Source organism: Chenopodium album, chromosome 15 (assembly GCF_948465745.1).
Source record: "Chenopodium album chromosome 15, dcCheAlbu1.1, whole genome shotgun sequence".
Classification (NCBI taxonomy): Eukaryota; Viridiplantae; Streptophyta; class Magnoliopsida; order Caryophyllales; family Amaranthaceae; genus Chenopodium; species Chenopodium album.
This window is the reverse complement of record NC_137848.1, coordinates 4,965,787-4,989,056: the sequence shown is the minus strand read 5'-3', so window position 1 is coordinate 4,989,056 and position 23,270 is coordinate 4,965,787. Positions and strand designations below refer to the sequence as shown.

General features: G+C 34.1%; 1 protein-coding gene across 1 annotated transcript; it reads left to right on the top strand.

The window, feature by feature from the left end:
* Nucleotides 1-2,741: 2,741 nt before the first annotated feature.
* Nucleotides 2,742-11,906, top strand: LOC145581678 (actin-related protein 3-like). The gene is made up of 9 exons (XM_081638704.1): nucleotides 2,742-3,240; nucleotides 4,237-4,699; nucleotides 5,979-6,125; nucleotides 7,626-7,718; nucleotides 7,809-7,928; nucleotides 10,478-10,588; nucleotides 10,771-10,896; nucleotides 10,972-11,070; nucleotides 11,477-11,906. Exons 1-9 carry the CDS (start codon nucleotides 3,191-3,193, stop codon nucleotides 11,555-11,557), a joined length of 1,290 nt encoding a protein of 429 aa, XP_081494830.1. The 5' UTR covers nucleotides 2,742-3,190; the 3' UTR covers nucleotides 11,558-11,906.
* The last annotated feature ends 11,364 nt before the right edge of the window (nucleotides 11,907-23,270 follow it).

Genomic DNA, 23,270 nt, shown 5'->3' with positions numbered 1-23,270 from the left:
AAAGTACTACTTGAAAACAACCTCTTTTTTTTTTTTAATTCTTAAATTGTATGGAAAGATTTGAAAAATAATTCAACTCAATGAACTAACAATCAATACCCACATACATATAATGTTTCTACACATTGTGATTCTAATATCAAATGTTTATAAAAGAAATTGTTATTAATTGTTATTATTATTATTTATTTTTTTTGAAAGAATTGTTATAATTATTAGAAATTATTAATTAATAATATTATTAAATATTAATTCTTAATAGTACTTTGTTAAATATTAATCATTATTATGATTAATAAATATTAATTATCATTAATATTAATAATTATTAAAATTATTTTATTAATAATTATTCAAAATAATAAATTATTATCATCAATACAATATTAATTATTATTATTGTTATTATTAATTATTATTTGAAAATAGAGTAGAGCAGAGCAGGGCTCAGTAGAGCAGCTCTAAAGAACGGGGCCTAAGTAAACTGTTGTTTTTTATCTTTATACTATTAACATATGTTAAATATGGTACACATTTATTTATATTTTCACTCACCTAAATCAATGGTATATGCACTTAATAATAATAATAATAATAATAATAATAATAATAATAGTAATAATAATAATAATGTTGAAATCTGCTCTGCTTGGCTCGGCTTTGCTCTGTTATCCTGAAATCTGCTCTGCTCTGCTAAAATTTAATCTGCTCTGCTTTGTTGACCCCTGCTCTGCCAAGAAGCTTAAAAGAACAGGGTCTAAGAGTACAAATATGGGATCTGACGATTTCCTTTATGGAGGTTAAAGCATGTTCTTTAACGCTTCTTGGACCAACAAAAACAAGAATCGCCATCTCCTGGTGTGGAAATGTTTAAATAAGTAGATCTCATATAAGTAATGGGCATGCTTGACGGAGGCAAGCAATGAATATGGCATATAATTTCACAGTCAACAAGCACTAAACAAGAATCTCAAGCTAAAGATATTGGTGCTCTATTTTATCTAAAGAGTCGAGAGCCATTTGCTTCTCTAGTATATTCGCCTATTATCAATAGTTCTAGTATTTAGCTCGTACGATGTACAAGTTAAATTTATTGGTAAATGTTTTTTTTATATAGACAAAACTTACATTTAATTTCATCAAAAATTTTATTTTATTTTTTTTTAAAAAAAAACAAAACATACATTTAATTCCATGAAATCTACCACAATAAAAAAAAAATTATTATTTGTATTAATAGGTGTACATATCATCACGAATTACATTAGGTAATTACAACATATTTTAAACAAAAAAATAAATCAATAAATTCATCAAAATTAAATTTACAAAGTATTAATTTTGCCATTCTTTGATAGATTTCATGAAATTAAAGGTATGTTTCTCTGTATTTATTTATTATTATTATTTTTTTTTACAGATGTTTCTCTGTAATTTATTTGGTAATGTATGTCAAAAAAAAATTTATTTGATAAATTCATGAAAGCTATCACAAAAATTACAAAACTAATATTTTGAATAGACTATTATATAAAAACGAAAATCAACTCATCCATCAACCCCATTATCATTTAGAACTTAAAAAACACATAAAGGAATTGGAAATGTTTAGAGAAATTAAAATGTAAAAATTGACTTAAAATATGAAATTAATATAAGGTGAAGAACACTTGTAACTAACCTTTAAAAATGCATAGAGATTATAGGTAGGAGAAATAAAGATGATTGATTAAGTAACATTGAATAATTGAAAATTAATTTATTTGTAAATATTAAATAGAGAAACTTTAGGGGAATAGTGTCATTTGGGAAATGATAATGATCGAAAGCTTTGTTAGTGTCATTTAAGAAATTAAATGATATGAAAGCATTATTGGAAGTAGAAAAACTATCAAAAAAAAAAAAAATCCTACGTGACACTCTGTATGGCTTTTATATTTTCCTGTTATTAAATATTAGTATAGATTAGAGGGCATGACTTTCGACATCATATACTTAGGGCTTGTTCACATTTACTGAACTGATTGGAGCTGAATTGAACTGAACTGAAATGAACTGAATAGAGCTGTAATGAATATTTTATGAGAAAAGGAAATTAGGAGTTGAACTGAATTGAACTGAAATGAAATTAAGCTGAAGTAAAAAGGCCCATATCACTTACGACTTGACCCTTGATTTAACATTACAACCCCTAATGAAAAGGACTTAACATTACAATCCACTATAAGCAACTCTTCTTTTCATTCACTCAATTGTAAACCATGTAGTTTTTTTAATGGTGCTCTCATATTTTGTATATAATATGAGAGCACCAAAAAAAAAAAAAAAAAAATGTCTTTAGCTTGAGGCTCTTGTTAAATGTTAAGTGCATGTTGACTGTAATATTTGCTATATTAGTTGCTCGGTTCCGTTAAATTAGGATGAAACAGTACCTATTCAATGAGCGTACGTCGATTCAAAACACTACTTATTCTTGACTGACATGCCCATTATGAAATCTTACGTTGAAAAACATTTCCATACCTGGAGATGGCGGTAATAAAAAATTAGACGAAACAAAAACTTGTGTTTATTTGCACTTTGCGACACAAATTTTTTCCCACTTATTATTTTTTTCATGTTTGATGAGGTAGAATTGGGCTTAAATCTTTAAACTCAAAACACAAAGAAAATAAAGAAGAGGCCCATAAAGTAACTATGAATGTCAGTGTGTTTGTTCAATTATTTACACAATCTCATAAACCAAGAAAGAAACAGACAAAGAAGAGAGAGAAGAGAAGAAAGAGAGAGTCGTTGAGTTGTTGCTGTTTTTGTTTAGCTGCTAAGGTAAGAATAATCATCCAACCTTCAAATATAAATTCACTCATTCAACAATCAATCAATCAATTTTCCCAAATCATGTTGAATTCAAACCCTTATTAGCTAAATTTGGGGGAAAATCATAATTCAATTGAAATGTTTGGAGATTACTATACTGGTGTCAACCCATCATCATTTTCATCAAGAAGAGAAGGTGTTAATCATCATCATATAATAACAGTAGCAGTTGAATCGAATTCATTGGTGCCCCTTTTGTGGCGCTTTCAATGACCATGATCATTTCCCTTCAATCAACCTTCTCTCGGATCTCAGTTGCAGGTCCTTCTTCAAAATCATCGTTTTCTCCCTGCTTTTGCTTTCTTTCTCTCTCATGGATGCCTCTTCTTATCGCCCTGCTGTCGTGATCGACAATGGCACCGGGTATTTCTCTCTCCCTCTCTCTCACACACCTTTTCTCTTTCTATAAGTCTGTATATATTGATATATGTGATTGGGTGTAGTGTTAAACTGGGATTTATTATTATTCGAGCTCTATGATGAATTGGGTCGATGGTAGATTTTTCATACGTTTTGTTGGTGCGTGGGAATTGTTAAAACATAGCTTGCCCACCAATTGTTTGATGAAATGCCTCTGATTAAAAATTATAATGAGATGGACCTTTTATTGTTATTTGATATTTGATTTGGATTGGGGTTGATGGTGCGTTGCGTTTGACTGTGGAAAATCTTGAAAGTTGACGATCCTACCAAATGTTTGATGAAATGTGTTAATAAAAGAAAGCTGGTGTTGTTTATCTGAAGCTTGATTGAGCTTTGAGTTGATGGTAGATAATTTTATTTGCATTGGGTCGCTGTATGAAAAAAAAAATGATTTTTTTAAGGACCAAGTGATTGATGAATTGCGTCAATGGTCAAACAGGCATTTGCCATCATCTTGAATGTTGTTTTGGAATTGGGTTGATCACAAGTTTTTATGTACTATGGGGATTTTGGGGAACATTGGATTTCAGCTAGTGCAACTAATAGTTGATGAATTGTGCTAATTATGAACGTGGTCTAAGTTCTTGAGTGTGTGTTAAAACTGAGTGTGGATGCTTATTAGAAGTTAGGAAGGTGTTGAATGCGGATTGCCACTAGGTAGTTCTGCCATTCTGGTTACACGAGGTGTTGGTAATTTGACATTTTGACAACGTCTAGTTTCAGTAGTAATGTGCACAAGGTGCTCTATGGAAATACTTCTATAATAGTGTGAGTGTGGTGACTGAGGTCTGCTTAAATGCGTGTAAATTTTGAATTCTTTTGTTCTGCTTCAGAATGTAAAAGTCATTGAATTCTAGCTTCACATCTTGAGTAAATGAAATTTCCCGGCAACAATGTGTTTTTTTAATTTAATACCTTGTCCACCAATCACTGCAGGTATACTAAAATGGGTTTTTCTGGGAATGTGGAGCCTTGCTTCATTGTCCCAACAACTGTCGCTGTGAATGATTCTTTTGTAAACCAACCGAGAACATCGAATAAGAGTAGTAATTGGTTGACTCAATATAATGCTGGTGTTATGGCTGATTTGGATTTTTTCATCGGGGACGAGGCTTTAGCGAGATCTAAGTCTAGTAGTACGTATAGTTTAAACTATCCCATTAAGAATGGACAGGTAGAGAACTGGGATGCTATGGAAAGGTTTTGGCAACACTGTATTTTTAACTATCTACGCTGTGATCCTGAGGATCATCACTTCCTGCTGACAGAAAGTCCTCTGACACCTCCTGAAAGCCGGGAATATACAGGTGAAATCATGTTTGAGACTTTCAATGTTCCGGGGCTTTACATAGCAGTGCAGCCTGTGCTAGCTTTAGCTGCTGGTTACACTACATCTAAGGTTGGTTATTTCTTCATTTACAAGTTTCAATTTAGTATTGACTATTGAGTGATAATTTCTGCATTTGTATATTGAATTATGAACTTTACACCTGCTTACCCTGAGTCCAGTCAGTTATAGGGTGACTGAATGATTGTTGCAGTTTAGCTTTATGATTTTGATGTTTGGATTCCATCAAAATGGATTTGTAGCACATTTAATAGCCTAATATGACTTTGGACTATGTATGGTGTTTCAAATCAGTTCAATGCATTATGAACTTAAACACTAGCTACTGCTGTACTTGTTTGGCACTAAATAGAATTATTTCATGGTGATGTCTTTATCCACATTCAGCTTTCCTTATCATAAAGTATGAAAGCAACCTTACTCTATAATTAAATAACATAACATACCCTATTTACTTCATTTATTTAGAAATTTAGAATAGTCTATGGCTTTGCTTCTATGATAATGTAACTATTAGCCTTACCTTATTTATCAGTGGTGCTGGGACATATGTTAGGGATTGGGTCATCCACATTTTTGGAATTTGATTAATGTAGTGGTGATGCTGTCCTTTTTTTTTTTTTTTTTTTTTTTTCCTTTCATGGCCTCCCCAGGTTTGGGGAATTGGTGATGACAGTTGGATGTATCGGTACGATGTTGAATTTGCAGAGAGTGGTAGATCTGTAGATGTAATGGTGTTGAGGATTTTTGTAATTTCTGTAAAAATATTTAAGTGACATCCATCTATTGTAAAAAAACTGTCTGAATTCTTTCTGTTAATTTGCTGCCTTTCCTGCAAAACATGCTTCTGGCTCCAGGAAGCTTGGTCTTTATTTTTCCTATAGTTAGTTCCTTTATTACTGAAACTAGGCTATTCTCTAAACTGAAAGGAACCACCAATTCATATATCCATTTATTTTGGCCAGTATGTGAGGGCTCATCCATGAAAAATCTAGTTCAAATAGATTTTATTTTAGAAGAATGTAAATCAGCAACTATAATTTTCCTGAAAATTTGCTTTTAAGAATTAGGGATTCTCGAAGTCACATGTATCATCTCATGGAAGGCACCTATTCGCTCCTCCTCTGTCTGTTATTTTAAGATGTGCATATGCAGAATACTCATATAGAGTTGCTATTAAACTTGGTCGTTTAATATGAAGAGAAGATTCAGTTTTACTTATGCATGTGGCCATATTATATATATGGATTTCCAAAGTCTTCTTTCTTTCACGTCATTTGATTTGTGTTTAGTGCATAAAGTTGATTTTATTGATGATATTTTTCATTAGTGTGAGATGACAGGGGTTGTAGTGGATGTTGGAGATGGGGGTACGCACGTTGTACCTGTTGCAGAAGGCTATGTTATTGGGAGCAGTATCAAGTCAATTCCCATTTCTGGAAAAGATGTTACCCTTTTCGTCCAACAGCTTATGCGGGTAATTTTCCATTAATTTTTCCCAATTTTTTTTTTAAATGTACTTATAAATTATAATGATTAAAAGCACTGTCTGCCAGAAATTTCAGATTTGGTATGCACAACTATAAAAAAATTATTATTCAATAATGTTTCAGTAAGTTCATACACATCCTTAAGACCACTTTTTCATTCCTTTTTTGGAAATTTTCCACACTATTCACTCACCACCCCTTGACCATCTACCTTGATTTTTACACTAGGAAAAATATAGCTATGTGGAGTCTTATTAGGTTTGTCTTGCTGTAAACTTTCAGAATATAAACTATTTTTTTAATATATACTTCCTCCATTCTTTTAATATTGCACCATAAGGGTTTTGCACAAATTTTTTGGTAGTGGGAAAAAGGAAGAGAGAGAAAGGTAAATGTACAAAATTGCCCTTGTGATTGTAAATATAAACTAAAGAGTAAAGTATTAAAAAGTAAGGGTATATAGAGTATTTGTAGTGTGAAGTTGTGAACATAAATATTTCTTTTCCTAAAATGGATATGGTGCAATATGTGTGAAACTTCCTTAAAGGGCAAGTGGTGCAATATTTAAAAAAAAAACGGAGGAAGTATATTACTTGTAGATAATTGAAGATATTTATGGTTGAAGTCAAGCATTGGGATGCATGAAACTTCTATTGTTGTGATATATAAATAGTGGAGGAAATACATTTATTTAGTCAAATTTCAATTCTTAATTCTTGGGTATAATATGAAAGCAATATTAAAGGAAAAAAATACTAAAGGAGAAAATGGATGAATTAATATGTTGAAGAAAGAAAACTAGTGAAATGGAAAAAAGAAAAAAAAAAAATCATAATACAATGTTTGAACAAGCTAGAGCCTAGAACCCATGAATTTTTATTTTTTTTTTTAAAAAAGAATTTTATAAGGCAGAGGAATTCATTTTGAACTGGGAACCAGCGGAATATGTCAAAGCATGTGATACAAAGTATATTCCTACAAATTAGAGCCTTACTTTTGCTTCCCATACGTGATAAATTGTTTTTAAAGAAGGTACACAATTCCTTCCTAATCGCTCTATGTGGATTCATCGATGGTCTGATGCTCATATAATCTGTCCTGGATGCTTTTAGCTTAGAGTGGATTATAAAGATGATGCTAGCTACCATTTATGTTTCCACCTTTGATCAATTGCTAATCATGTGTGGCGGTGTGGCCATTATTTATCCTTGGTTTTTGGTCTCAAATGCATACTTTGTGTTCTCTGCTCTTGTGTACATGCAGGATTATATTTCCTTATCTTTAACTTGTCTTTTCTTTGGAATGAAATTTACCTCCCTTCATTATCATGGATGTTGGAATGTGTTTATATATGGCTTGGATGTCCAATTCCTCTCACTTTGCTATATATGGGCTTTTTCCTATCCGTTTAAATTTCTGCAGTAGTTCAACTGTGTTCTTTCTATTTATTTATTTTTTATTTATTTTTTATTGGTTATGTATTGTAGGAAAGAGGAGAGAATGTACCACCAGAAGACTCCTTTGAAGTTGCTCGACAAGTGAAGGAGATGTATTGCTACACTTCTTCAGATATTGTCAAGGTACTACTTCAACTGATCTGAATCTAGTACAGTTTAATTGTACATAGTTGCTGAGTTGATATACTTGTCACCTAACTTTTGGTGTGTCAGGAGTATAACAAACATGATAAGGAGCCCTCTAAATATATCAAGCAATGGAGAGGAATAAAACCAAAGACTGGAGCTCCATACAGTTGTGACATTGGCTATGAGCGGTTCCTTGGTCCTGAGGTTCTTTCTTATGCCTTGTCATTTCACAGTAACGATTTACTTATATAAATTGACCTTGTATATGGTGGAGTACTGGAGTTATCTTGTTATAATTAGGGCTGAGCACAAATCTGATAATCAATATAAATGATTTCTGTATCTGATCCAAAACTTTGAATATTGGATAGGTATTTGATACCCAAATTTTGTTGTTTTCAGTGCCTTGCCTAGTCTTCATTGTTACATGCATATATTAAATTCACAACAAAATTTCTGTGCCGAATACTACTGTTGTATTATCAATTTACCATGAACGAGCTAAAGATGATTTTAGGGACAATAAAACACAAAGTATTAGAAGAAGAACTGATAAAAACACACATTAGAGCGATTGAGTGAATAATTGATTTATTACCTTACAATAAAAACAATCGATCTATCAATTAGATTAACACGCATGAATCATTAGATCAATGAATCTATGTAAGGCACTAGTTCTTGGCATTATGGTTTTACTGAAGTTTTTGGCCTTGTGGCGGACATGAGCGCATGACCTTACCTAGTTTGACATCTAATCACTCTGGAATTGGTTAGGTTTTTTGCTTCACTAGAAAATTTGCTTTGGCTTTCTAAATCTTGGCTTGGATTAGAGGAGGATGATGAGAAGAGAGGAAGGGGGCAGATGACATGAGAAATGATAGCATAGATGAGGACTTTAGGAGGAACATAAGTAGGTTTTAGGAATTTGGAGAGTTAGAAAGGGTAATGACTAATGAGGAATGAAGATGGCTGGAAAGTGGGGAAAAGGATGTGAGAAAATTGAGGAAGGATTGTGATCCAACTAGGAATCAAGCTTGATCTTTTCATGTTTTACAAAAGAGCCCTATATATTGGATATTGGATACCCGAAAATGCTAAATTACATATCTGAATTGGAATTCATTATCCGAATTCTCTGATATCTGAGTCAAATTCATTTTTCGGATCGATTATCTAGAAAATCGGATATAAAGGATTGATTTTTCAGATTTTAATATAGTTTTGCTCTGTCAAAGTTATAATGGTATGTAACGGTTGATTTTTGAATAACTCATTAGGTAAGGTAAAAAGAAATACACACCTTTGACTGCGCATAACTTTGGTTTTGCAATGTAAATAATCACAACAGGCTAATATTTTGAATATATACATTGTGTCTCATCTAAACCTAACGTGGTTATATCTCTTCGTATATAGTAGTAGAAAAAAAATATTCTCAAAGTTCATAAAGTTTGACTATGAAAAGACAATGGTGCTGCTCAAACAGAGGAGCTATTTGGTGACCGTGATGCTTTCCTTACATTACAAAGTTACACAAAAATCCACCATCATTACTTCCTACCAAATGGTCTGTGAAAAAATTACTATATTTATTCTTGGAAGCTGGAATTTTTTAGTCCAAAGGACTTTTCAACTGAATTTCCTTCTGTTTGGTTTGGTTGGCTTTCTGATGCATATAGAATGATAGGAGAAACAGATTTATCTATGACTTTTCTTGATTGTCAATGGCCTCAAAATTTCAAATCTCAATTTGCTTATACATGTCTTCTTTGTCCGCATCACAGTGTTATAATTGTTTCTTTATTGGCTTCAATTGTATTTATTGCTAAGGTGACCTTTTTAAACTTTAAGGTTCTGTTTATTCAATGGAAAACATCATTCGAAAAAATAATTTCTCAAAGAAAACAATTTTAAAGGGAAAACATAATTGTAAAAGCAGTTTTCCTTTGTTTGTTTCCTTACAAGAAAGGTAATGGAGAAAGAGGAAAAGGAAAATTGGGAGTGTAAGGGAGGAGAGGAAAAGAATGTTAGGAGTAGGGAGGAAAATGTGACATACCTTCTTTTCGAAAGGAAAAGGTTTTCAATTTCTTGGAAAACTATTTTCCACCTTTGAATTTTTTTTTTTCCACCCTTTACAAACCAAACAACAAAAGGCAGGAAAAAATTTTCCTTCAAACAGACTGAGTTTAAATAGGACTAGATCTACAGACTGAGTTTAAATAGGACTAGATCTGATTATGCCATATATTGCTAATTGTGTTGCTTCAAGTTCGTTATCGACTTATCCTTGATCAGAAAACTTGACTTCTGCAATTTATTAAATTTATACCCTTTGTTTATGCCACCTTTTAGGTGCTTACCTTTATATTTTCTTATCTCACGGGTGATAATCAATTTAGGGAAAAGAGGGAGTTTGATTTAAGGTAGCAATCTGGTTTGATGTAGTTTCTTAAGGCTGATTTAATGTTTAGTGTTATATGAGATGGATCAGTGGCTGTAGTTGAAACCCCAAATCCTGTGGACAAATTAAGATTGTCTGGTATCATTGAGAAGAAACATTGTAAATTTTTATTTTTTGGTCTTGATGTATAGCATCAGTCATGCAAGCAAACAATAAATCCAAGTATGTGTTTTAAGATTAATGGCCTCTGAGATTCTGTTTATTATTGTGTCTAATATGCATGTGTGCCTTTTTACCCTCACGCCTTTTGAAGCTACGATGTGCTTATCATTGGCTGTATGGTTCACAGGTTTTTTTCAACCCAGAGATCTACAACAGTGATTATACCACTCCTTTACCAGCTGTGATTGACAAGTGTATCCAGTCTGCCCCAATTGACACCAGACGAGCACTGTACAAGGTAGAGTGTTATATGCTCTGGTTGAAAGGTTGATATGAAGTATTTAAGATTTTAATTCATTCCTTCAAAGAAAACACTTTTTGGCTATATTTATGTGTCACTCTGCTTTAGGTGTATTAGGCTGTACTGTTGTAGCTTGGAATTCTACTTTTGGGCCTAACTAATTATGTGGAATGTGCCAGAATATAGTGTTGTCTGGTGGCTCAACCATGTTCAAGGACTTCCACCGTAGGTTGCAAAGGGATATAAAGAAGATTGTTGATGCTCGAGTTCTTGCATCTGAGACACGGCTTACTGGAGGAATGAAGGTAAGAAAACCAATAATATATGTCAGTACTTAGCAACTTCAGCATTATGTGCCTGATCTCTCAATTTGTTGGCAGTCACAACCGGTGGAAGTCAACGTAGTGAGCCATCCTATCCAGAGATATGCAGTATGGTTTGGGGGATCCGTACTTGCTTCAACTCCTGAGTTTTTTGGAGTATGTTGCTTCCCTTTTAATTTGAAGTTGCTATTCAACTTGATTTTGCTTTTAGCTTAAATTATCATGTGACTGCCAGATCCTATTGCTATTTGCCAATGTTATCATGTTACATACAATAATTTTTGCGTAACTCTACTGCTACTTTGTCCTTCATGACTCCATTTCAAGAAATAAATGCTTGACCTTGGGGCTTGGAGAACAGCTTCCTCTTAAATTAAACTGTATAGATTTTGACCTCCCAAATTAAACTGTACTAGATATTGAAAGATCCATACACAAATTGATCTATGTTGCTATTTCTATCCATTAGTGTTTCTGGATTAATTTCATGCTCTCAAGATGGTCGTCTACTTGTTTACTCACCAAAATGAATAACTGTATAAGCAAACTCTGTTATGTGCAGGCTTGCCATACCAAAGCTGAGTATGAAGAATATGGGGCAAGTATTTGTCGCACAAATCCCGTTTTCAAGGGGATGTACTGATGCAATGAGCACTGCAGCGAAATACTTCAGTTGCATTGTATCAAATGGCAATTTTGGCTTAGGGATTTCCACTTCCAACATTAGGACTCCAGTTTATGCATGCTCATGACTCATCTAGGTGGTTTATGCGTTTTAGAGCAACTGGAAAGTGGTGTAAATTAGAAATTTATTTAGTAAGAAAGCTTGAATTCTCCTGTAGTAATTCTTTGTTAGGAAGCTGTACATTGCAACTCTACAATCTACACTGCCATTGGATGCTTTTTATAGAATTTTTGCTACCATTGATTGTCAATTGGTTATACCTATGCGTTTTGGTGGCAATAAATTGCTTTTCGATCTTCTACTGTTAGATTTTTTTTTTTTTTTTTAAATGTGGTTCTAATTTTTGGTATGTATAATCTATAATGACAGTAAAATCTAAATAAGAAATTTCTAGGATCCAAAAAATTGGAACTTTTGAAATCTCCTATTTCAATTGAAGAAAATTCAATTCTTTATAGGTATATTTAATAAATAATAACCATTTATCACTGAACCCTCTATATTTTTCCTATATACATAATAACCATTTATCACTGTGCCCTCTATAAAAAATAACCATTTATTCCTACAATGTTTTGACTTTTACGTTTTTTTTTAAAGAAGTTTGACTTTACAACTTTTTTTTTTTTTTTTTTTTTTTTTTTTTTTTTTTTTTTTTTACAACGGAGAAAGCATACACGAAATAAGACTATGGGTTTGTTTACATTTACTGAGCTGAACTGAACTGATTGGGACTGAACTGAATAGAGCTAAATGAATATTTTGTGAGAAAAGGAAATTAAGAGTTGAACTGAATTGAACTGAAATTAAAGTGAAGTGAACAAACCCTTTATCTCATCTCTAGCGATACTTGCTAGATTTTGAGTAGCCTTACACAAGAAACAACACTACTACAACACTTAAAATTAGAAATACAAATAATAAAAGTACGCTTCTTTGGATGGACGGACGGAGAAAATCGCTGATGTACCACCTTTCCTCTTCATACCTGCATGAAAATTTGATTTTATGATAGGATAGGCATGGTTAGAATGCAAGCTCGACCAAACTCCTCAACTTCTCTCTACGGAATATTCTCCTCTAGGTTTATGATATATTTTGTATAAGATTATCTTTACATATCTTGTAGTTATCTAATATGAAAATTCTTAATCAGAGAGGTTTCTATTGATCAATATTTATAGGATTACATTGAGAAACCTAATCATATTAGATAACTACAAGATATGTAAAGATATCATAAAGATAATCTTATACAAAATACTCTATCTTAAACCTAGAGAAGAATATTTTATGAATATTCTCTATAAAAAATGACTCAAAGCAAGCTTACTAGTTAGAAAATCAATCGTGAATCGACATTATACTCAAAATAATCTACAAATATTTTATCAATATCTTCTAGTCATCATTCTCTCTATATAGAAAATATAAACATTTGTTTTATCTACTCATCCATTCAAATACTTCGTATATATTAATCTTCCGAATTCATGGTGTGACAATTCGTTGATTCCACATTTTCTTCTCTTGCTCTAATCCCATAGATTAGAGTTTACCTTGTTTGACCGTTTCATGTTAAGTAGCTCTGTTACAATGATAGTTCAATCCTACTTTACTCTATAAAAACATATTATAGTTTTAGATTGTATGTTTAATGAGAAGTTAAGGGGTTTTCATGTTGTTTAGGTCTTTTGAATACAAGTATTTTCAATATTAGGTTTATTTGTTGTTGTGTAGAGCAAACAAATCTCAACATAGTTGTTTACCATACAATAATTCTCCCTTTTTTTTTTAAAAAAAAAATATTGCCTCGTATTCTATTTTGTGACGCCAGTTTGAGCCAGTCGCATATATCTTTTGATATGTTTCCCCCCTTGCTCAGTCTCTTTCTATCTCTTCATGTGCATAACTTCATCAACCTATACATATAAATATAATTTTATGTCTTTAATCATAACTTAATAGAATTAAAATAAAAAACATGAAATTTTTGTAAGTGAAAGAGAGAATAAACTTTATACTCCCTCTGTTTTTAAATACTTGTTCCATTTCTCCATGCGCAATTGAAGAATGTAATAAAATATGGAGGTAGTGGGGTTGATGGAAGAATAAAAAATTGTAAAAAGTAAAAGTAGTTGAGAGATTTGGAGGAGAGAGAATATGAATTAATAAGGAAAATTTGTCAGAAAAAACCTTTTAAATGGCTCATTTTGCAAGAAAAAACCTTTTAAAGCATTCTTTGTTAAAAAAAACCACCACGATCACTTTTTTTGTTGAATGAAACCTAGGCTAACTTTTCTGGCATTGACCAAGACTTTTTGGCGTTGACTCCCTTATTTTCCTACTTGCAGCCTACAGTTATTGATTTTCCCTCCTTTTTTTGGCTCCCTTATTTCCCCCCTATATATAGTGTAGGAAAGCCCTCCCCAAATCACTAAATTCCAAATTAGGGCAACTTCTCCCCCAAAATCAGATCAATTAATAGGTAAATTAAGGTTCTTCATCAGTTTCTTTCACAGTTGTAGTCATCAAATCTCCAAAACCGTTCTTCTGTTTTCTCTAATACCTCTATTTTTCTGTGTTATTGTAGGTAAAATGGTGAATTGCGGATGTGGTTTTCCTTGTGTGAAGAGAACCTCCTGGACTCATGATAATCCAGGAAGAAGGTTCGAGGCTTGCAAAAAGTACGACCACGACACTGGTGAACGAGGTTGCAACACATTCAAATGGCTAGATGAGGATCAAACAGATTGGCAGCATGATGTGATTAATTTCCTTGTGGTTGAGAGGCACAGGAGGGCAACAGAGCTGACAATCGTCAAACCTAGGATGCTGTGTTTAGAAGAACACAAAAACCTTCAAGCACCAGGGCAGGGGGGGTTTAAGCATGTAACACCCTAGAAATTCCTTTCTTTTAAAATATTTGTTTTGTCCTGTTTAAAACTTTAAATAGGAATATCTAAGACATTACCGCCACCGTGAGAACGGCTAAGGCAACTATCAAAGACACACAGCGGAAGACTAACTTCAAAACTTTTCAAAACAAGTCTACTTGAAAAGTCAATCCACGAAAGTAAAGTCAAACCAAAGTCAAACGAAGTAAAATAAAATCAACCTACAACTTGGAACCATTATAGGCCCTTATTAAAACCAAACCAAACCAAATTCAAAACCTTTTCGTTAGTCGCGCATAATAATATTATCATAAATAATTAAAGCGATAAACACATCATAAACTTATGGAAACTAGCATGATACGCTCTTCACTCATGCCCATTCATGAATATACTTCAACACCTGAAAAGCTTATCTCTACCTATTTCCACTACTCTCCATTATAAATGGGTCATCATAGGGCCAAGATAAAGACAAGGCCAACAAACACACAAAACACACAATCAGCAAAGCTGAGTACATAAGCGTAATTAACACACTAGCATACAATTCCTTATCAACACACGACTTACCTTGTTGCACCTGTTTTTTTCAAGCATACAACATTCAATAAAATTCTCACTAGACACTAAATAATTTATTTAGCATTGATTATGCATCAAACGGGTTTCCCCCTAGCCTCCCCCAAATAAATTGAGGTTACTGACACGGGAGCTAACCGTGCCAGCATCAAAAACCACACATAGGTGGCGGAATTCCTGCGCATAATAATAATAAAAGGAATATACAACGTCCTGTACTCCATTAGAAGTTATGGTTAAATATAAAACCCCATAACTCCCCCCATATGTTCATACTCAAGGTATATACGTTCCAAGAGTTTTGGTGCGTAATCTCTTTCACTTTACGTTATTTACCGATTATTAAACTTGGTGATGACTCTCAAACCATAATCATTCAATCAACAATAATTATTCAAACAATCAAATATATCAATTTAATTCTTGAATAATTAGTGACCACATAATATTTAATATTGAACCCTTTTTAATTCTACCTCGGTGCCAATGACACCTTAAACGCATAAAGCGCCACAAATCCTATCCCTCGGTGTTAAAAACACCTTAAGTGCACTAAGGCACCAACATACAATTTATTCCTCGTGTACATAGACACTTATAAAGCTCCTTTCCTCATGCTTATAGCATCAATAAAAATTATATGAACCATAAATAAATTCTTTTTCAATATTCCAAACCAAATTAAACATTTAGTTTAATTAAACATGCTCCCTATCATGCCATAAATAAATATGTGGTTCATAAATAATATTCCAAACTATTATTTTCCATCCAATATTCCATCACAAATAAATCATGCTTCATAATCCAATCACCGATGACATCCAAATCATAATTTCCAAATCAAACCTAGCATGATACTACTTGAAATCAATTAAACACCTTTAGCATGCTACTAGATCAATGTAATTATGCTAAGTACGCGAACGTACCTCAAATAAGCCCTTAAAATAGCCGATTACACTACAACAATTCCCGAATCAAGTCTCCTACATAAAGGGACAATAATACTATATTAATTCTCCTTGTATACACAATTTTCAGCAACTTAAATTTACTTTAGACTACTTAAAAAAAATCTGAAAATTATTTAAAAACCCCTAATTAAACTCCTTTTTAATGGGTAATCACACCCTTTCATTAAAATCACAATTATACTACTTTAAATAAAATTCCAGCATTTTAAACTAATCAAAAACCCTTTAAAACCCAAGGATAAAATTTAAAGCATAAAAAAAACTTCGTTAAAAATAAAAAACTGCTAGAAAATCATATTTAGAGGCTGAATTTGGCCACGATAGGGTGGTGCTCATTACCAAAGGTAATAAGTCTTTCTTAAAACATTGTTTCCACATGGAAAACACTACTTTTTTTTTTTTTTTTTTTTATCAAAATCAGATGAGTTCAGAACCTAATCGGGACTAAAACGGGATTAATATTAACGAATGTAAATCTAAGAATTAAAACACGAATTTACGTGTTCAAAATATTCTGGGATTAAGTTAAACTAATCAGTAGTTATAATCACCAAAATTTCAAACATCATTATTATAAAAGCCCTAAATCAATTGTTCGTAAAAACCCTAAAATCGTGATTTTCAATAATTAAAAACCCTAGGTTATAAAATTTACAAAATCTGAAAATTATGACATTTATAAAATCTGAAATTATAAAGTTTAATCATCAAAATACAATTTGATACTAATTAAATTAATTTCAAACAATAAAATCAAAACCCATAAATCAATAATTATAATTACACAAATTAATAAAACAAAGGAGAAAATAAGACTAACCTTTTTGTGTGGGAAGTTTTTTGGGGATTCATGGTGTATTTATAGAGTAGAGAGTGTAGGGTTAAATTTGGGCTTATAAAGATGTGGGCTTAAGTTATGGGTTTTGGGATGGGTTATTCCAATAAGAGTATGTAGGAATAATTTACATTGCCCAATAATTAATAAACGTTTGGCCCAAAATATATTTTACTTTTATAAAACCTTATATTTAAAATACTTTAACTCTTTAAAATATTTAATTAAAATACTTGAGCCCTTAACAATACATTTTATTAATACTTAAATACTTTATAAAAATACATAAAAATACGGGGTATTACAAAGCAGATTGGTTTTTGTGTTGTTGTTTTTGTTATTGTCAGTGTCATGTTGATGAAAATGTTTGCTTAGATTGCTAAGTTACTGGGGTTATTTTGGCAAGTAGATGTGTAAGTCAGTGTTGTATTATTGACTCATTTTGGTTTGTACACTGTGTGTGTGTGTGGGGGGGGGGGGGGGTTAAGCTAAGTGAAAGTGGTGTATTTTGTACCCCTTTTTATGAAAATAAAAAAAAATCTAGTTTGGTATCAATCATTTTTGGTTCATGTTCCTTGCTTACTCCATTATCTTATTTGAATAAAAGTATGACAAAAAAAAAAAAAAGTAAAAGTAAAGCAAAATTATAGCAACAAGAATCTTCAAATCTGGCATAACATACCACAAGTAGCTGTGATCATAAACAGATCTTCACATCATGAGTTTGTTCACAAAAAATTAGTTTTAAGTAGCAACATTGATCACATACAACCTTTGATAACCAACTACACCAATTGTTCTACAACAAAAAAAACACGTTCAACTTCAAGGCATTATTCAACTAGCATTCTGGGTCCCATGTGGTGCAGACAGTGAGATGGAGTGTTGTGAAGCTTGGGATGAGGTAGCTTCTACTGCTTGGACTGGTATTGTTTTCCCTACTACAGGTTGCCTTGTTGCTGCAGCACTCTTTGGTTTGCCAGGAGGCCTCTTTGGCTTATCAATAGGTGGGGATGGACACTTATTCTTGTAATGCCCCAAGCCACCACAATTAGAGCATTTGTTTTGCACCTTTGCCCTCTTGAAATTCTTCATCTTTTTCTCTTCCCCAGCTTCTTTCTTTCTCTTTTTACTTGAAGGCCTTCTAGGTAAGTTTCTATGTGCAGGAGTGTAGGGAATATTTCAAGCATTACCCCAAACTTGAACCCCACTGTGATCATACACTTAAGCATGGTGGCGTCCAAAGGGAAGGAAACTAGAGCAAAAGAGTCGCCAACAAGTTTTAGGAACTTGTAAACCGTTCACAGGGTGAAGGTTACACTCCTTAACGATCCATGAGATTGTCAACTCCAAAAGGTCTTGAACCAAATAGGGTTCGGGAATGAGAGTACGAATCCAATCTACAAAAGAAAGAACTCTCCCTATAAAATAGGCCTTTACTTTATTCTACTCGTATTCATGTGCGCTTTTTGACTAACATGCAATCAATAGGTTAACCCTAAACCTGTTTAATCTATGTTGGTTGAATTTAATGCACGAATAAAACTATTATTGGCGATCACTTGAATTATAATCATATTAACCTAAACAAGATTATTAATTATCTTATTAAGCGTGATTACAAGTACAAATTCCCTTTAAACACGCATAAAAGGCGTGATCAAATAACAATCATAATAAATATCAAGCAACATAATAATAAAAATTATAAAAATAATAATCATTATAACAATCATAATAATCATGTTAATAATAAAGCTTAAATATAATAGCAAGATCCTAGGCATGATACTAACAAGATTAATAACAAACCCTAGCATGTCACTAAGCAATAAAAAATCAAAGCTTTAAACCTAACGTGATACTAACATGATATTAGAAAAGAGTAAAAGGCACCCTAAACATGATACTAGAAAGCAATCCTAACATGATATTGGGAATTAAACAAATTTAAACATGCTTTCTACAAGAATAGAGCAATAAGATTACATACTTTGATGCCTCGTATCTCTTTCTAATAACAAAACACACGCGTTAGTAACTTCAAGGAAAAGTATAAAATCAAACAAATTAAATTAAATAACTGAAATAGAGATTTGGGACCAAACCCTCAGAAATTATAACCTTTCACGTCTAGGGCGAAGGCAACTTCGAACTTGGCTAGGTGTTTCTAGATCTCGTGTATGCGGAATTGTGTTTGTGAAAAAGGTAGAGAGATGAGAGCTTAGAGAATAGATTGATTGTAGATTGTAGATTATTGATGAATAAAAACGGAGGTTCAGGACCCTATTTATAAGAAAACAGTCCGAAAATAGGTAGAATTTGATAAGGAATAAAACTCCACGCTGTCGCCGCAAAACCAAACTTGTCGCTTGGTGTCAAGCTCTGTCGCGCGGCGACAAGCTCTGTTGCGTGGCGACAAGGCTTGTCGCGTAGCGACATGCCTGTCGTTTGGCGACAGCCTGGATTCCTACGCGCTTTCAAACACGGAGTCCACTTACCAATCAAAATTGACTTGTAAAGTCCGTATGAAAACTGAAATCGTATTTTCCATAAAATAATATTCCAAGTAAAACTTATCAAAATATAATTATTAATTCTAATTTTATTAGAACTTAAGAGAACCTTCTAGAGAATTCTAGAAGACTATAATTAACTTTAATAACTTTAGGAATAATAATTAACATTGGGCCCTCCCCTAAATCATCGGGCCGCATATAAAGATCAACCGAGCCCAGTTTAGTATTTTGGTCATAACTTCCTCATTATTCATCGAAATTGGGCTTATAATATATCGTTGGAAAACTCTTTGAAAGCCCCATCCAACTACACTATTATTGGACCCTTGTCGTGGACCAAACTAAACTGGATCGGCTATTTTCATAAAATAGAGTTGTTTTTCGAAAACAGAAAGAAAGAATTTTAATAAAAACCAACCGCAACACCTGACCTTTCACACTTTCACTTTATTCGATTATCATTCGACGCAAAAGATATTCATCACTGGGTTTGGTTTTGGGGAGACACAAATAGGGATGGCAACGGGTCGGACTCGGAGCGGATTATGCTAAATCCGACTCCGATCCGACAAGAAGTCGGATGTTAAATCCGACATCCGACTCCGACTCCGACATCCGACTCCGAAATCCGACTCCGACTCCGACTTCAATATCCGACCTCCGACTCCGACTCCGATCCGACCCGACTCCGAGTTTCTTTTACATTATTTAATATACTTTGAGATGTTGGGCTATTTGGGCCTTGACAACCCACACCCAATGCCACCATGACCCACACAAAAATCCACTATCTATTGGAGTCGGAGTCGGATAATCCGTCAAAGTCGGACATTTGTCGGAGTCGGATTTTTTTCTCGGATTTTTTTTAGGATCCGACTCCGACCCTCCTCCGACTCGGAGTCGGATTATTTTAACGGAGTCGAACTCGGATTACTTTTTTCTCGGACTCGGAGCGGATTTTTTACCTCGGATCGGGGCAGAGTAGGGTCGGATTCGGACTGGATTGCCATCCCTAGACACAAATGGGTGTCTACAAGGAGGTAATGGCCTTGGATAAAGAGTGACTTCCCACTGCTGATGACCTGGCATTGCTTTAAAAGTTGGAGCATATGTCTTGGTGTATGTCTCCACATGATAAGCTGGGTGAATGAATTGCTCAATGTCAAGCCTTCTCAATTGAATACAGGCAAGTGCATGCCAGCAAGGAATTCCCGTGAGTGTCCATCTGTTGCAGCTGCAAGCTTTGGTGTCTAGGTTGACAACATATGTGTCTTCTGTGTCATCAACTTCAAACTTCATTAAGTCAACTTGAGTTACTCTCATGTTGGACACTTGCTGTAGATCTCTATGCACAAACTTCAATACAGTTGGCATTATGAAACCAGTGAAAGATTTAAGCCCTTCCTTTTTTGCAAACAATCTTCCCATGACATATCTTCTTACCCACTCCATCAGCTGCAGAATAGGCTTTGTTCTAGCTTCTATGAGAACATTGTTGAAGCTTTCACAACAATTATTCAAGAGCATACCTGACTTGGAGTGAGAGTTGAACTTGTGTCTTGACCAATGAGCAGGTGGAATGACATGTAAGTAGTTGTATGCATCTGCACTAAGCTTTTTGATCTGTTCCATATACTGCTTGAAGTGATGCTATGGACACCATAACCAACAATAAACAAGTCAAATGGCAGCTTACATATGTTGCATATCTAACCAAACAAACACTACACTATGCCCTGTACCTCTGTGGTTGACCTTGCAGCTTTCCAAAAGTGCTCTTTGTAGACAGTCCCAAAAAATTTGTTCTTGAAGTTGCTCCAAATGTGCCTACAGCAGTACCTAGTATCTGCATCAGGTGTAATTGTAGCAAATGCATCCAACAAGCCCTGTTTCATATGTTCAAAATTAGCAATAAGCAATAAGCTAACTTAATTGGATTTTGGTTTGGAAAATAAACTAACTTGTAAGCAATATAACTACCTTTTGCCTGTCACTCATGTAAGTGAGTTCAGCAGCTTCATGAACCCAAGTCACAGAGTCTGCAACTGATGCTATGTCCTTCCTCAGTAGCTCCAATAACCATGTCCAAGTCTCACCATTTTCAACCTCTACAACTGCCCATGCTACTGGAAAGATGTTGTTGTTGCCATCTTTCCCTACTGCTGTTAATAGGATGCCTGGATAAGCCCCCTTCAAGTGAGCACCATCCACTCCCAAGATTGGTCTACATCCTGCCATGAACCCTTGCTTGCAGGCTTGCAAGCATACATATAACCTTTGGAAAACAGATTGGGGGTTAAGCACTCCATCTACCTTTACAACAGCTGTACTCCCTGGGTTATATTTCAAAATGGCAGCTGCATAATCCCAAACCTTCTCATATTCCAAAGTTGCATCCCCAAAAATCATCTTAAATGCCCTCTGCCTAGCATACCATACTAAGTAGTAGCCTATTTCTACTCTACACTCTCTTCTTGCCCTTTTAATGAATGCAGCTAGCTTCCATGTAGGGTCATCCCCCCAGTCTTCAAGGTACCTCTCAGCTAGGTACTATGAAGTTATCTTTGAGTTCTTATGTTGGTACCCACATATATGCTTAAGCCTCAGACTCTTAATTTGCCAAGTTGCCTCACCTTTTAACTTTATGCAATGTATCTTAAACCTACACTTTCTTTTTGCCTTGCATTTGCATTCCAAAATTCTAGCTCTCTTCCAAGGACACCCACATCTATGAGCACAATATGCACTCACTCTTTGGTTGTTGTTATGTAGAAAATAAAAGTCATAACCATGGTCAATAGCATGGTATTGTAAAGCCCTCCTAAAGCACTTGTTGGTTGGGAACTTTAAGCCTTTAGTCAACACCACTTTGCCCTTGAAATCAACCTATGGGTTGAACTCAGGATACACTGGCCCCTCATCATCTGAACCTACCTCACTGACCACTTCACCATCTGAATCCACTATGTCCTCATCATTTCCAATATGCAAACCATCATCAATTTCATGTGCAACATCATCCTCTACAGCTTCCTTTGACAGACCCCCTAAACTCCTAGTCACCCTCTCTTGTATATCATGATCTACAAACTCATCAAACAAATCATCATCATCTTTGTCCTCATAATCATTCTCACTTAAATCAGCATCATCTTCCTCAATTTCAACCAACTCATTGTCCTCACCCCCTACTAACTGCTCACCAGAATGCACCAATTCACCAGTAGGTTCTGTCTCACTTGGGTTTGTTGTTTCACATTCACTTACCATCAACTGCTGATTGTTTGTGTTTGGGTTGGTTTCTGGCAAACCAGACAATGTAGGATGAACCCCTAAATATGGAAGAACAGGGAAGCTATTGGTAGAATTGGAAGGGGTACTTATATCAATGAACTGGGTGGGTGGTTTTTTGGTTGCTGAAATTATTAGAAGCTTTGGCCTTCTACTTGACTAAGCTGGTTTGGAGGGGAGAACAGTTTCAGAAACTGTTTTGTGTTTGGGAGCACTTTGACTGCCAGAAACCTCAGATCTAGGGTTTTTAGTTTAGGAATCATGCCTTTTTTTTTGTGTTTGTGGACCCCCTCTACATTATTTAATGTAGCACTACCCCCATTGCTTGCCATATCATCCTCTTTCCCACTTGTGCTCTCACTATCTGTGTAAAAAGAGACACCTAGCCCATAAAGTAACCTCCTATTAACATCATCCACCTTCTCTTCATGCACAACATAAAGGTGATAAAACCCATCCTTCTCAGGTGCTTCCAGAAACTCTGCTATGTCCTTATCTCCCTCTATTCTAGCCCTCCCAGTGTGTAAAGAACACCCCTTTTTCCTAAACCAAATTTCCCCAATCTCATCA